Consider the following 12,504-nt stretch of genomic DNA (forward strand, 5'->3'; position numbering starts at 1 on the left):
TCCCGGGTCACAAGAGCTACAGGCAGGCAAGGGTGGGCTTAGACCCCATGAGAGAACAGGACATCTAGGCAAAATCAGTACCTTGGAATATGAATAAGATCAGCCTCACCGGCACAGCTGGCTTCCCCCTGTCTTGTCGAAGGGGAAACTGAGGTACAGGGTAGCCTGACCGCATGCTCAGCTGCCAGCTTCCATATGGGTATTGGAGCCACAGAAGCCCTTGTGTGGGGCATCACCCCAAAGGGTGAGTACTCCTACTGAAGGACACAGACGCGGCATCCAAAGGAGAGGGCTGGGAGACAGGAGGCTCCTGGGGCTGGACGGGCCCTCGGGGTGCTTCCTGGAGACCCACAGGAGTCAGCACCTGCAATTGCTCTGAAAAGCCACATCCAGGACTCACATATGCCTGGTGGGACAGATGCACAGCAGTGACATCAGAGTCTGTGGCAGCCAGGCATCCCCACATGGTGTGTCTCCAAGGGAGAAGAGAGATGAAGGATGGATGAAGGGCAGAGCTGTAAGGGAGCTGGGACATCTCTCAGCTGACCCAAACCCACGGGTGTGATGGTCAGGTAAAGCTTATTCCTGAAGGGAGAGCCACCAAGTCAGCCGAGGATAACTTCCAGTGGAACAAAACTAACAGTCACTTTGCAGCTTTGATGAGGCAGCTTTAAACGTGCCACGGCCATGAGGGAGGGTTACACAGGCTGCCTGAGGATCTGGCTCTCGGCTCTGTACTGAGGGTGTTTTGAGTAAACACAGACCCATTGCCAGTTGAAATGTCAGAAGCCATCTGATCACACACTCGAGCATCTTCCTTGGCATTTATGGCTAATCTGCTAATTAAGAAAAGCAGTCTCCTCCTTAGATGTAAGCGAGCAGCAGCTGGGAACAGCACAAAGATAAAACAGGTTAACGCTGCCCCATCCCCAGGACTTACATCTTCTGGCAAAGTAGACGTGTCCAGGCATTTCCCTGACTACCTCCAGGCAGTGGAGCAGGAAGCAGTGAGACCTTTAGAAGGGGAGGAGGAGGTGTGTAAGCCTGGCAGTCCTGGCTCCCCCAGGCACTCGTTTGGATGCAAGGCAGGTATCTGTGCACCACTCACGCTGGTGGAGTCTGGTCTGGTTGCAGGGGTAACAAACACGCTGCACCTGTCCTGCTTCCCCTCACCTAGGTAAAATCTCTTCTTTCCACATTTGTATTGTTACCCTTTAACTGACAGTGCAGAGTGCTGGGTCCAGCTAGAGCTCACTACACAAGCAGTGGCACAGAAAGAGCAGGGAGAGTCTGCACAACAGGAGTGCTCAGGACATTGTGAGCAGGGGTTGTTCAGCCAAGAGCTCAGCCTGTCACAGGAACAGCCCTTCTCTCCAGCCCAGAATTACTTACCAGACCTGCTTCAGGAAGGCAACTACTGCACGAGAAAAGATGATCTATCCTTTGCCTCACTCAGCAGAGTTCAGAACAAGTCTTTTTGAGACTGCAGTTTCAGCCAGTTTAAAAGAGTGGGAAAAAATTACCAGAAAGCTTCACAGAAAAAAAAAAAAAAAACAGGACCTTGATCTATTTCAGATGTGAAAGGAGGTTAATATTTGGATATTAACCTCCCCTTGGATCAAGGTCCATTTTACAGTCACGAGAGGAACAAACACAGAGCAGCAGGAGGGCTGGAAAAACAGAGCTTCAGCCAGCAGCCGAAGCCATACCACCAGTGCTTACAGAGTGACCTCCAGTGGGATGAGAAAGACATGACAAATTTACAATTTACATTAAGTTACACCTTTATTTTAAAGCCATCTTTGTGTCTTATCAGGGAGCAGAAAAGGGAAAGAACAGGATCCTTTGGAGCTTCCCATTACCACCACCCCAGGACAGCCGCAGAGCCACAGGATTTCAGGTTGGTTACAACATGAGTCAACTGCTGCCTGTTTGGAGAGGGAACCATGACCGCCAGCTCTACTGAGCCAAAGGGAGCTATGTGCACATGATGCCAGATGGAGCTGTATCCTGGCAGTTCTACATTCAACCCCCCTGACAGGCTGAGCAGAAGGACTCTTCAGGCACAGAAATGGCTGACCCACCCCTGTGCCCTGGTGTCTGTATGCTCGTGAGCCCAAGTGACGCTGGCAGCTGCCTGGGGATTCCACATCATGTCCTGTTTTCCCTTTGTACTGGCCAGAGCAACTCGCACCTGGCACACAGGCAGGTAGGTGTCTGTCCCACTGGCAACTGAAACCTCAGTGGGCTAGCAGCCCTTTGCTGGGGCTCACTAACAACACACCAACAGTTCTTGCTCAAGCAGAGGCAATTCCTGTCTTCCACAAACCCCTAAGGAGTACAGCCTGGCAGCCTCTGGTAAGGGAACTTGTCAAAACACATTTTCAGACAGCTACGATCACACCCAGTGATAACAGTCCGCTCCTCCTGCCCTCTGCTCACACCTCTGCAAGCCCGTGTGTTCAGCAGCAGCTGTGCAGCCACAGCCCCGGGCTGGTCTCTGCAGCTCCCCTGAACCACAAGTGGAGCTGCTGCCTCAGGGCCCCCCCGGCACTCCCCCAGTGGAGCGAGGGTGCTTCCCTGTGCTGCCAGCTCCCCGGCCTCCACCCTGCTTTCTCTTCATCTGGCCCTGCGACTCTGCTTTCAGTGTCTCAGCCCAGAAGGCATCAAAAGATCCTGGGGCCTGGTACCCCGGCTCCTGAGGATCCAGGGCATCTTTGCTCAGTAGGACACATATGGCAGGAATGTTTCTCTTCACTGTCAAGGCATCAAGGCCTGCCTCAGGCACAATGGGTTCCCAGATTTCTTCGATCTGTCTGAAGAGCACTTTGGTGATCTGGTGCAGCTCCTTGAGCCTTCGTTTCATGATTTCCACACAGGTGATGGTCTTGCTGACAGCCTTGCCTGAGCCAGTGAAAAGAATCTGCCTCACGGAGTCCTGCTCCATCTTGCTCATGGCATAGCCCATCAGATTCCTGATTTTGCTCCCGTCCTTCACCTTCATTTCAATAGTATCAGCGGGCAGGTCAGTGAAAGGAAGAGGACAAGGTTTCTCCACAATTTTGGTCTTCTTATAGTTCTCCATTCTGCAGTGCTGAAAAGGAAAACGGACCATGAACACCCAACCCACTGTACTTGCTGCACAAAAAAATTCTCACCACAGTTGGCTACAACCTTTCCTCTGAAGGGCACTTGAACTATCAGGATTGGGAATCCTGGAGAGGCATAACCAAAAGATTAGCCCAGACCTCATAAGTACATACCTACAGTACAAATGTTATTACCACAGGGCAGCCTGAGCCGTGAAAAATACAGTGATAATGTTGTGGGCCTAAGTAGGGTGACATGAATAACACTGCTGTATGGTGATGTAAAAAAATACTGCTGTATCTCAAGAGAAGACAGAACAAACAAGTGAGCTGGGGTGACTGAGAACAGAACTCAGGGATGCTGGCCACAGCTGCACTGGGACATGCACAGGATACATTCAAGCACAGTTTACAGGCTGCACCTCCTGTTACAGAAACAGGCTCATGGGGACCTGGCCAGCCCAGCTGAGGGTAAAACACTGCATGTCACAAGGGAGATGGCAAGCACGGGTTCCAGGAATAAAAAAAGGTTTCCTCGAGGGAAAGACAGGAAATCCATGTCTCACAGCTGCCGTCTCTGACAAGGCAGGTGTCATGCTGACCTACGTCTGCTTACACCTGTGCAGGGCACTCCACGCCCCCACTACATAGCCTAAAGTGATGAAGGTCGCGGTACTTTGTTACCCGCAAGCTCCTGAGTCCTACTGCACCCAGACGCTGCACCCCGCACCTCATCCTCTCCTCAGGGACACGGCTGCGCGGAGCCCCTACCCCGCACCCTGGGAGCACACGAGTACCTCACCCCCACACTGCCCCCGCCGCCATCGGTGCCTGGGGGCCCGAGAGGCACCGCCAGGGCCGGGGGGGAGCCGGGCCGCCACGGCAGGATGCGGGAATGCAGGGGTGGGAATTAAGGATGCCCCAGAGGGGAACGCGGAAGCCTCGCTCACCTGCAGCCGCCTCAGCGCGCCCCTCGACACAAGATGGCGGCCGAAGCCGGGCGCGCGCATGCGCGAGGCGGTGGGTGGGCTCAGTACGGGGGCCACGCCCATCAATAACCTCACTGGGTGGGCGGGCAGTGGGCGGGGCGAGATGCGGGCCCCGCCCACCTGCCGGTCCCGGGTGACGAACCCAGCCCGGGTTATTGCCCGCTCCCACCGGCACATCCAGCTCTCCCCGGCTCCGGGCACACACAGTGTCCCTGTGCGCGCACACGAAAGGGCGTGCGTGAGCTCCCACCCTTACCTGAGCTCCCCAAGCAGCTGGAGGGAGTGGGGGTTTTCTGCAGGTTGTGGTTTGACAACGAGCAAAGCTGCTGATCAGGGAAGAGGACACAGACTGGCAACTCCTGGAGCACAGATGGAACTTCTCGAGTTCCTGTGGGGATTCTGCCCCGTTCCTGCAGGACTCCCAGGTCACATTAGGCTGGGCAGTGTCTCATCAACCTGAAGGGTTTGCGACCCTTGCAAAAGCATGGCCTTGGAAACTCCATGCTATGGCCAGACCACACAAAGCCTGGCTTGTCGCCCTCTCTGGAAAGGAAAAAAGCCAGCACAGGCTTTGGCTTGCAGCAGCCTCAGGAAAGCAGAGGCAGGATAAAGGCAAAAGCTGCTGCCTTCTCTCAGCACAGATATGGGAGAATAGCAAGGCAGAAAAGTTCCATGAGACCTGACTTCCCTCGGCACAGGTAACTCACAGGAACAGGAAGAGTGTGGGGCACAGTCAATGGAAGACTGTGGGACTGCAAGGAATGTATGTGCCTTTGCCCCAAGGCTTAAAGTAACCACCGCCCAACTCCTGGAGGCTGCCAAGAGATCACTGTCTGGGGAGAAATCCCCAGTCTGTACCAGGAGCAGTCCTCACATCCATGGAGAGACAGACAACCCAGTTAGCATTCCAGGACTTTACTGTGGCCCACAGTAAGCACAGAAAGGGGTTTTACAATATGTTAAGATCGAGATGAATTTCAGAGAAGTGCAAGATCTGCAAACAGTGGCAGATTAAGCAGTGTGGCTTTGACTGGGGGCTGGGACAACAGATCCTGGTTGCCCCAGGATCCTGCTGTGTTCACTGCAGCGTGCTTGCTCCAAGTGGGAAGGAGCTGGGACCAGCAGGATGCAAGCTGTGCCACAGGGGCATGCCACGCTCCAGCTCTGCCATCACTCTGCCACGGGCTTTGCTTGCTTAGCTGCTTCCAGACCTGTCAGGATTTCATTCCATTGCACAAATTGCTTGGAGAGAAGCAGGGTCTGGACATGGCACTTAAGGAAAGTGATGTGGAAACTGTGAGGAAGAAACCCATGTCAGAGCATCTTGACAGCACCATTACAATCCTTATTCCTTGGAAGAAGCCCAGGATATCAGGCTGTTGAAAGCCTCCATGGATTCAATCCACCCAGTGGCTGAGGCACTGCACAGCACCATACACCCACGGGAGTCCAAGAGGCACTTATGAACACCACATACCACTGACGAGCAAGGGCTTTCTACACAGCTTCCCTACCCACTGGTTTTGCAATGTGCCTCAGCACAGCCAGGACAGGGATGCAAGTGTCACCACATCAGAAAGGCTGTTAAACCAAGGGCTGGAAATGCAACAGAATCAGCCAGGGGAAGGGGTCAGTTCAGCTGTTCCAGGCCTAAAGTTCAAAGGATATCATTTTGTTGTAATCCTCAAGGAGTGTCTTGACACTGTCAGTGACATCATGACGCTTCTCCTGTAAACGGGGAGCCACAGTGCATGAGGAAAAAATAAAGTGAAGGACATCTCTCCCTTCCCAGTCCCTGACAATAGAGCAGGAAACTCATCCAAGGCGCTGAGATCAGTACTAAGGCCCTGGCTGTGGGTGCTCACTGCAGCTGGACAAGTTTCTATAATCAAGAGAAAGGTCACAAACACTGTGACCTATGAAGCACCAATGCCCCCAGGCTTACACCACTACCCGCCTCTCCTCAGTATCCAGGCTTTGCTTTCTCCAGAACAGAGACTCACAGCAAAATGCTGAAAGAGACAGGAACTGCCTGAAAGACTAGGAACTGCCCAAGCTATTCACTGCCAGCTCCAGGAGTGCTCATATAGGGAGGGTGAAGGTGAAGGGACATGGTGACAGTGTCAACAATGTTCCAGAGAGTAGGATACAGGAGGAGTGTGCTGCTTCATCTCAGTGTCTGAGCTAACGGGGGAATTCGTGATGGTTAAACCAGCTGCCATTTACTATGTGTCACAGAAAGCTGTTTGGAGCAGGGTTATGGCAGGCAAATTTCCAACTTGGACTTGATTGACAGAAATCCTGGATACTTTTCCCCCCTGGAGTACTTAAACTTCTTTAAGACTGTAGTCTGCATATTCTGATTGCAAAGAACTGCCATATATGCGCAATTCAGGCAATTACAAATACAGGGGTGTCAGTACAGCCACTGGCAAAAGGTTCCTATGCCCTTCTAGTCAATACTGATAGGAATATTCACGGTACCTGCTGCTGTATGTGTATCTGTGACAGCCGCTGCAGTTTGGCTGCATGGTCAGGAACCGCTGGAAGCACAAAGGAGAAATCAGTTCGAGCTGTTTTACAGCACATGGGAACAGTTCCCAAAGTAAAGCCCACTCCTCCTCCATAGCATGGCAGAACTCCACTCACTGAGTGCAAGTGTCCCACACTACAGATAAAATTCAAGCAGGATTCAAAGAAACTACTTAACTACCCCGCACATGGCACGAGCTCAGGGATGCCCACAGCTACTCAAGGCTACTCAAGTTCTTGAGGGCTATTCAAGAACTACAGCAGAGTAAACCACCTGGATAGCAGAAAAGGGATCTCTGTTTATGCCAGGAACAGGATGCAAAAGAGCTCACAGGAAAGAGTGACCTGCCAGGCTCCACCATCTCTGCCAAAGTGCTGTCTCCAGCCTGCTTCACAACCTACTCTATCACCTCCTTGACCTTGCGAGGGAGGCTGGTGCAGCATGAGGCAGGAGCAGACCAAATTTGTACTCAGTTTACTCTCACACCACTAAGCTGTCCTCTTCTCTAGTCTCAAGCTCAAAAGAAAAGAAAGAAAGCAGGACAGGCCACAGTGGACATTTGCAGCTCCAACTTGCAGAAGTATGTGCATACCTTGGATACTAGTGCTGTCCAAGATGGGCTGGAGTGTCTTCACTTGCTCCAGAAGGGCTGCACGGGCAGGAATAGCCTGTTCCTCTGGTTGCGGGAGAACAAGAAGCAAGACCAATGAACACAAAAGGCTGCTTTGACTTTTAACAAATAGTGGTAAATTTTTCAGCTGATCTGTCTTTACAGAAAGGGGCTTGTTGATGACTTTATTTACAGTTTTGCTGCTAGTCCCTGGGTCTTGATTCACACCAATTTCATGCAGAAGAATCTCCACCAAGTTCTAATAGGAATAATGGGTACAAATTGAAAGAGGGGAAATTTAGGCTGGATATTAGGAAGAAATTCTTTACTGTGAGGGTGGTGAGACACTGGCTAGCATAGGCTGCCCAAGAGGTTGTGGATGCTCCATCCCTGGCAGTGTTCAAGGCTAGGCTGGATGGGAGTCTGAGCAACCTGGGATAGTTGGGGAGGTGTCCCTGCCCACAGCAGGGTGGGCTGGGATTGGATGGTCCTTAAGGTTCCTTCCACCCCTTTAACATTCCATGATTCTGTGCAATTCCAGTCATGGATTATACTGTTGATCAAATTGGTTGATCAAATTCCTTGGGTCAAATGAGGACAAGGCTAGGGGGTGTTGAATACACCCAAATGTCTTCTGCTTTTGTCACAGACTGGAGAATACTGGAAGTGGGGAGAGGAAACCATTCTAGCTCCAGCTTCTCTTACCAGCCTTTGATTAATTCAGGGCAAAAGATCAATATGGGAGAGATCAGAGCTGATAAAACTGCAGTGTGGCTGTGCACGAGGAAGCACTGAAGCTGACAGACATCCTTGTACAAACCATCTCTCTGATACCTCCACAGGGCATGCTGTGCCACGTCTTTACAACTGAAGAAAAGAAATCCATCACGATCCATCTTACGTAAAGGACACTTTTTTGCAGTGCTACAAAAGCCTCCTGTTTCCCCTCGTTTCATGCCATACCTGCCAAGATGAACTGCAGCTTCATAGCATCTGGAACAGCCATCCTGTCAATGTACTGGGGGTCAAGGTATTTTATTACATCTTCAACTGGAGGGATAAATAGGATTGGAGACAAAAAGTAGAAGAGATGTTATGACATTCACAAGAGCAGTTTCCCTTCCCACTGTGTAGGAGATTACCTTGCAAACACTGTGCACTTAGCTACCTTTTCTCCCCCCCACCAGATTAATTAATTTCTGTGTGACTTTGAAGCTCTGTGACCAACTACTGAAAATGGCTCAAGCCAGAAAACCGCTGCATTAGGGACAACTGGAAATCTTGCCTTTTGTCTGGATTACAATTATCAAAGGTGAGTGAAATCTGCTTTTTCCCACCCTCATGACAAAACCAGCCAACAGCTCCCCATCCTGGTCGTTAAAATCATCCACAAATACATGGTTTCTACTTTTATATTGAGCACCCACTGCAGACTTGGACTACTACGACCCTCCCTGCCTGTCCTGTGACAACACACAGCAAAACCTGGCCAACAGGCAGCTTTGCAGGACAAAGACCTCCCCCTCCACTACCCCCATCCCGTTTGGAGGCAGCTCCCCAGATCTGCCCACTGAGTGTGAACCTTATTGCTACCACCACACACAGAGAGCAGAGCTACCTCAGCAGGCCCAAGAAGCTCAAGTGTGCAAGAATTCATTTCAGGAGCTCATGCTCCAAGAGCCTTCAGGGGCTGCATTTCAAGCAGAGCAAATCCTGGCACTGACACGGGCAGATGGAAATTGAGTAAATAACTCAGGCTTGCAGCCTCCTGTTTCCCACCCCTGACCGCTGAGTTGGAGGATCGTGAGCAAAATACCCTCTCTCAGTTACTTATTTCTGTGACAAATACAGAAATAAGAGCCCAAAATAAACAGGCGTGGGGAAGGTAATTTTGTTTAGAGCAGCGAAACGGTGTAGAGCCTCCCCCCTCCCGCCCTCCGCGATCCGCCCCCTTCCGCAAGACCCGCTCACTTTTCTTAAACAAGATTTTGATCCTCTCTCTCTTGCTGGCGATATTGCTCAGCGCCACTTGCACCTTCACCAGCTCGTCCGCCACCTGCAGAGGCACAGAGGGAGGGGACGGGGCTGTCAGGCCCCGCCGGGTCGCGGCACCCCAGGCCCCGCCGGGCCGCACCAAACGGCCCCCGGCCGCTCCCCGTAGCTTCCCCCCGGCACCTTTCGCGGCCCGCAGCCCCCGCCGCCGAGACCGACGCGCTGCTCCAGCTCCTCCAGCCGCCACTGCAGCCGCCGCAGCTCCGCAGCGCCCGCCGCCATCTTCGTGCGGGGAGGAAGTGGCCGCGCCTCACTTCCGGCACGCCCCGACGGTTGCCATGGCGGCGCGTTGCTAAGGACCGCCGTTGCCATGGAGACGGGAGGGGAGGCCGCGTTTGGCGGAGCGGAGCCCATCTCAGAGGATGAGGTGCGGTCGATGGCGATTTGCACTCCAGAGGGAAGTGTGCAGCCCTCCCGCAGCCTGGGATGGCAGTCGATGGCCGCTTCATTCCGCCGTGGTCCTCCAGGAAAGAGGCACTCGGATGTATTAAAAGGAATTGATATAGCGATCCGTGTGGATGCAGGCCCTTTGAAATCCGGGAGGCTGCCTCCGGCTTTCCCCCAGGCCGCTGTCTGCCCGCGTTCACCTTTCTCTTATTGACTGCCACAGGTGACACTTGCAAAGAAGAGAAGCACTAATGAATGTTGCAGCCAACCCCAGCCGTGCCGCTGCCTTCAGCTGGCACTCACAATTACACAGATTCCTGACAGGGATTAAATTAATCCATAGTAGCAGCATCTGCCACCAAAAAAAAGGTCCAGAGGGTTTCCCAACTGTAGAGCAAGAAGTATCCTAGGGTGCATCGGGAAGACTGTGGCCAGCAGGTCAAGGGAGGTGATGCTGCCCCTCTACTTAGCCCTGATAAGGGCACATCTGGGGTGCTGTGTCCCCTTCTGGGCTCAGCACAAGAAAAACAAGGAGCTACTGGAGAGGATGTGGCAGAGGCCACAAAGATGATCTAGGGTATGGAGCATCTCTCTTCGAGGAGAGACTATGGGAGCTGGGCCTGTTCAGTTTAGAGAAAAGACTGAGAGGGGATCTCATTAATGCATATAAATATATCGAAGGCTGCTGTCAGAGGGGATGGTGCCAGACTCTTTCTAGTGGTGCCCTGTTACAGGATGAGAAGCAATAGCCATAACCTGAAACAGAAGGAAGGGTTTTATTTTGAGGGTGGGAGAGCACTGGAATAGCTGCCTAGGGAGATTGTACGGTCTCCTTCTCTGGAGACATTCCAACCCCACCTCGACATGTTCCTGTCACCTGCTCCAGCTGACCCTGCTTTGGCAGGAGGGTTGGACTGGGTGATCTCCAGGGGTCCCTTCCAGCCCTGATGATTCTGTGATTCTGTGAATTTTCAAAGCACCTTCTGATGTCATTCTCTGTATCTCAAGGCTCAGCCTTCCAGTGCCCCAGCAGTGCAAATGTACAAATGACTTCAGCAATGCCAGGATGAACATGGGGCTGGGTATTGCACTGCCATAGCCCAGGCACCAGGGAACACGAAGCCAAGGTCCCAGGCCACTCTTTTAGATAAAAAAAAAATTGCTAATGCAGGTACTTTGTTAACATTGCTGGTAATGTGAGCTGGATGGCTTTGGGGAACCCTCCCATTGCCTTTTGCTGAAAGCTAAACCCACCGTGCCCTGAAAAATCGTTGTCCTTACAGGTACATTCCTACTGAATGTACACTCAGTACAGGCCTACCAGGATGCAGAAGGGAGCTGTGGGGTGGCCTCGTGCCCCAGCAGCCCTCATGCACCCCCAAATCACCTGCAGGAGCTGTGCAGAGCACTCAGGCAGCAGGAGAAGGCTGAGGCTCCATGTGCGCTGACTTTTCCTCCCAGGGATCAATAACTTGGATCTTCAGAGGGGAAGAGCTGAGCTTTGTTCCACAAAGGCAACAAATAGAAATGGCTTCATTAGCAGAAGCACCCAGGGGCTGCAGAAGCGGCCGGGGGCTGCAGAGGGGGCCAGGGGCTCTGCGCACAGCGATGGTCTGTGCTTAGAGGTACTGTGGCCTGGGCTCAGCATGATGGGCAATGCCCCAAACACACAAAAACCTGTAGCAGAGGATCCCAGATCACCCAGTTCCCTGAGGTGAAAAACTCAGGGAGTCCTGGGCCTCAAGCACTGGGGGCTTTGGGACTGACCTTATCCACCCTTTAGAGTCACACCCAGTTTTCAAGCCTTGGAACAGAGCTGCAGCTACAGCACTGATTGTTCACAACCCAGCACACAGTCTGTTCCCAGCTCCTCTCAGCAGGGCTTCAACCACATCCCTATCCCTGGAGCCTGAAGAGGCACACTGATTCAACCACTTGCCACCGGCTCAGTGCTGAAGCTGGACTCAGCACTCTATCAGCTGGGCTGGATTGTCCCCTCATCCTCCACCTTCTGTCTCCTGCTCAATTACAGTCCCTGCAGGACATGGGGAAGCAGGCATCAATCACAGCTGGTTACTCAGGTGACAGCAGCTGTGTCCCCAAGCTCTCCAGGGAGCATGGAAACACACATCACCCTCCGAGCCTGGTAATGAGTGGGGATGCAGGCCTGCATGTGCCCTGCTGGCTCCCTGGGGCTGCAGTACTCGATGAGCTGCGGCCAGCACTTCACAGCAGTGCAAAGGGACACAAGACCCCAATTAAGGCTGCATCAATCCCACTCTGGCTCTGCTTGGTACACTCATAAACAACTCTTCCGCACACGCACACACACACCCCTTGTTCATGAACCTTCTCCCGCCCTCAGTGGCCAGATCACAGGCGTGGACCCGCCAGATCATCGGTCCTCTGCATGGGCTCTGTGTCACCCCCATGCCCTCAACACGTTTCCAGCGTGACACCTCCACCCTCCGTGTCACTCCCGTGTGCCGAGGCTGGGTCCAGGGCGGCCAACATTGCTGCAGCACCCTGGACAGGGATACCACTCCCCGGGTGGGTTCGGGGGTGCGGGTGTCCCCTTGCCCTGGGAATCCGCGAGGAATGTTGCCAGGAGTCTGGGTTGTGGCTGCCCCCGAAGAACTGAGGCTGTGGCCGGAGGACTGGGGGCTGTCCTCGAGGGGTTGGGTTGGAGCTGTACCTGAGGAACTGTGGCTGTCCATGTGAAGTTCGGGGTGTCCCCAGGGGTCTGAGTCTGCCCTCAGGGCGGAACTCTCAAACAGGAGTTTCTGTCCCCTTGGGTGCCAGGGAGCTGTCTTCGTGTTTGCCTCTGGTCGGAGTGTCGGTCCC

The 12,504-nt window shown here is 53.1% G+C and overlaps 2 protein-coding genes across 2 annotated transcripts; both read right to left on the reverse strand.

Annotated features, from left to right (window-relative positions):
* Positions 1-1,766: 1,766 nt before the first annotated feature.
* RPP25L (ribonuclease P/MRP subunit p25 like) lies at positions 1,767-4,116 on the reverse strand. The gene is made up of 2 exons (XM_066338417.1): positions 4,040-4,116; positions 1,767-3,094 (listed from the first exon to the last, which is right to left on the reverse strand). Exons 1-2 carry the CDS (start codon positions 4,097-4,099, stop codon positions 2,537-2,539), a joined length of 618 nt encoding a protein of 205 aa, XP_066194514.1. The 5' UTR covers positions 4,100-4,116; the 3' UTR covers positions 1,767-2,536.
* An 861-nt stretch (positions 4,117-4,977) lies between these two features.
* Positions 4,978-9,661, reverse strand: DCTN3 (dynactin subunit 3). The gene is made up of 7 exons (XM_066338593.1): positions 9,397-9,661; positions 9,193-9,277; positions 8,185-8,271; positions 7,204-7,287; positions 6,563-6,621; positions 5,746-5,806; positions 4,978-5,337 (listed from the first exon to the last, which is right to left on the reverse strand). The coding sequence occupies exons 1-7, from the start codon at positions 9,625-9,627 to the stop codon at positions 5,249-5,251; spliced, it is 696 nt and encodes a 231-aa protein (XP_066194690.1). The 5' UTR covers positions 9,628-9,661; the 3' UTR covers positions 4,978-5,248.
* Between the last annotated feature and the right edge of the window lie 2,843 nt (positions 9,662-12,504).

This window comes from Sylvia atricapilla, chromosome Z, assembly GCF_009819655.1.
Source record: "Sylvia atricapilla isolate bSylAtr1 chromosome Z, bSylAtr1.pri, whole genome shotgun sequence".
NCBI classification, from domain to species: domain Eukaryota; kingdom Metazoa; phylum Chordata; class Aves; order Passeriformes; family Sylviidae; genus Sylvia; species Sylvia atricapilla.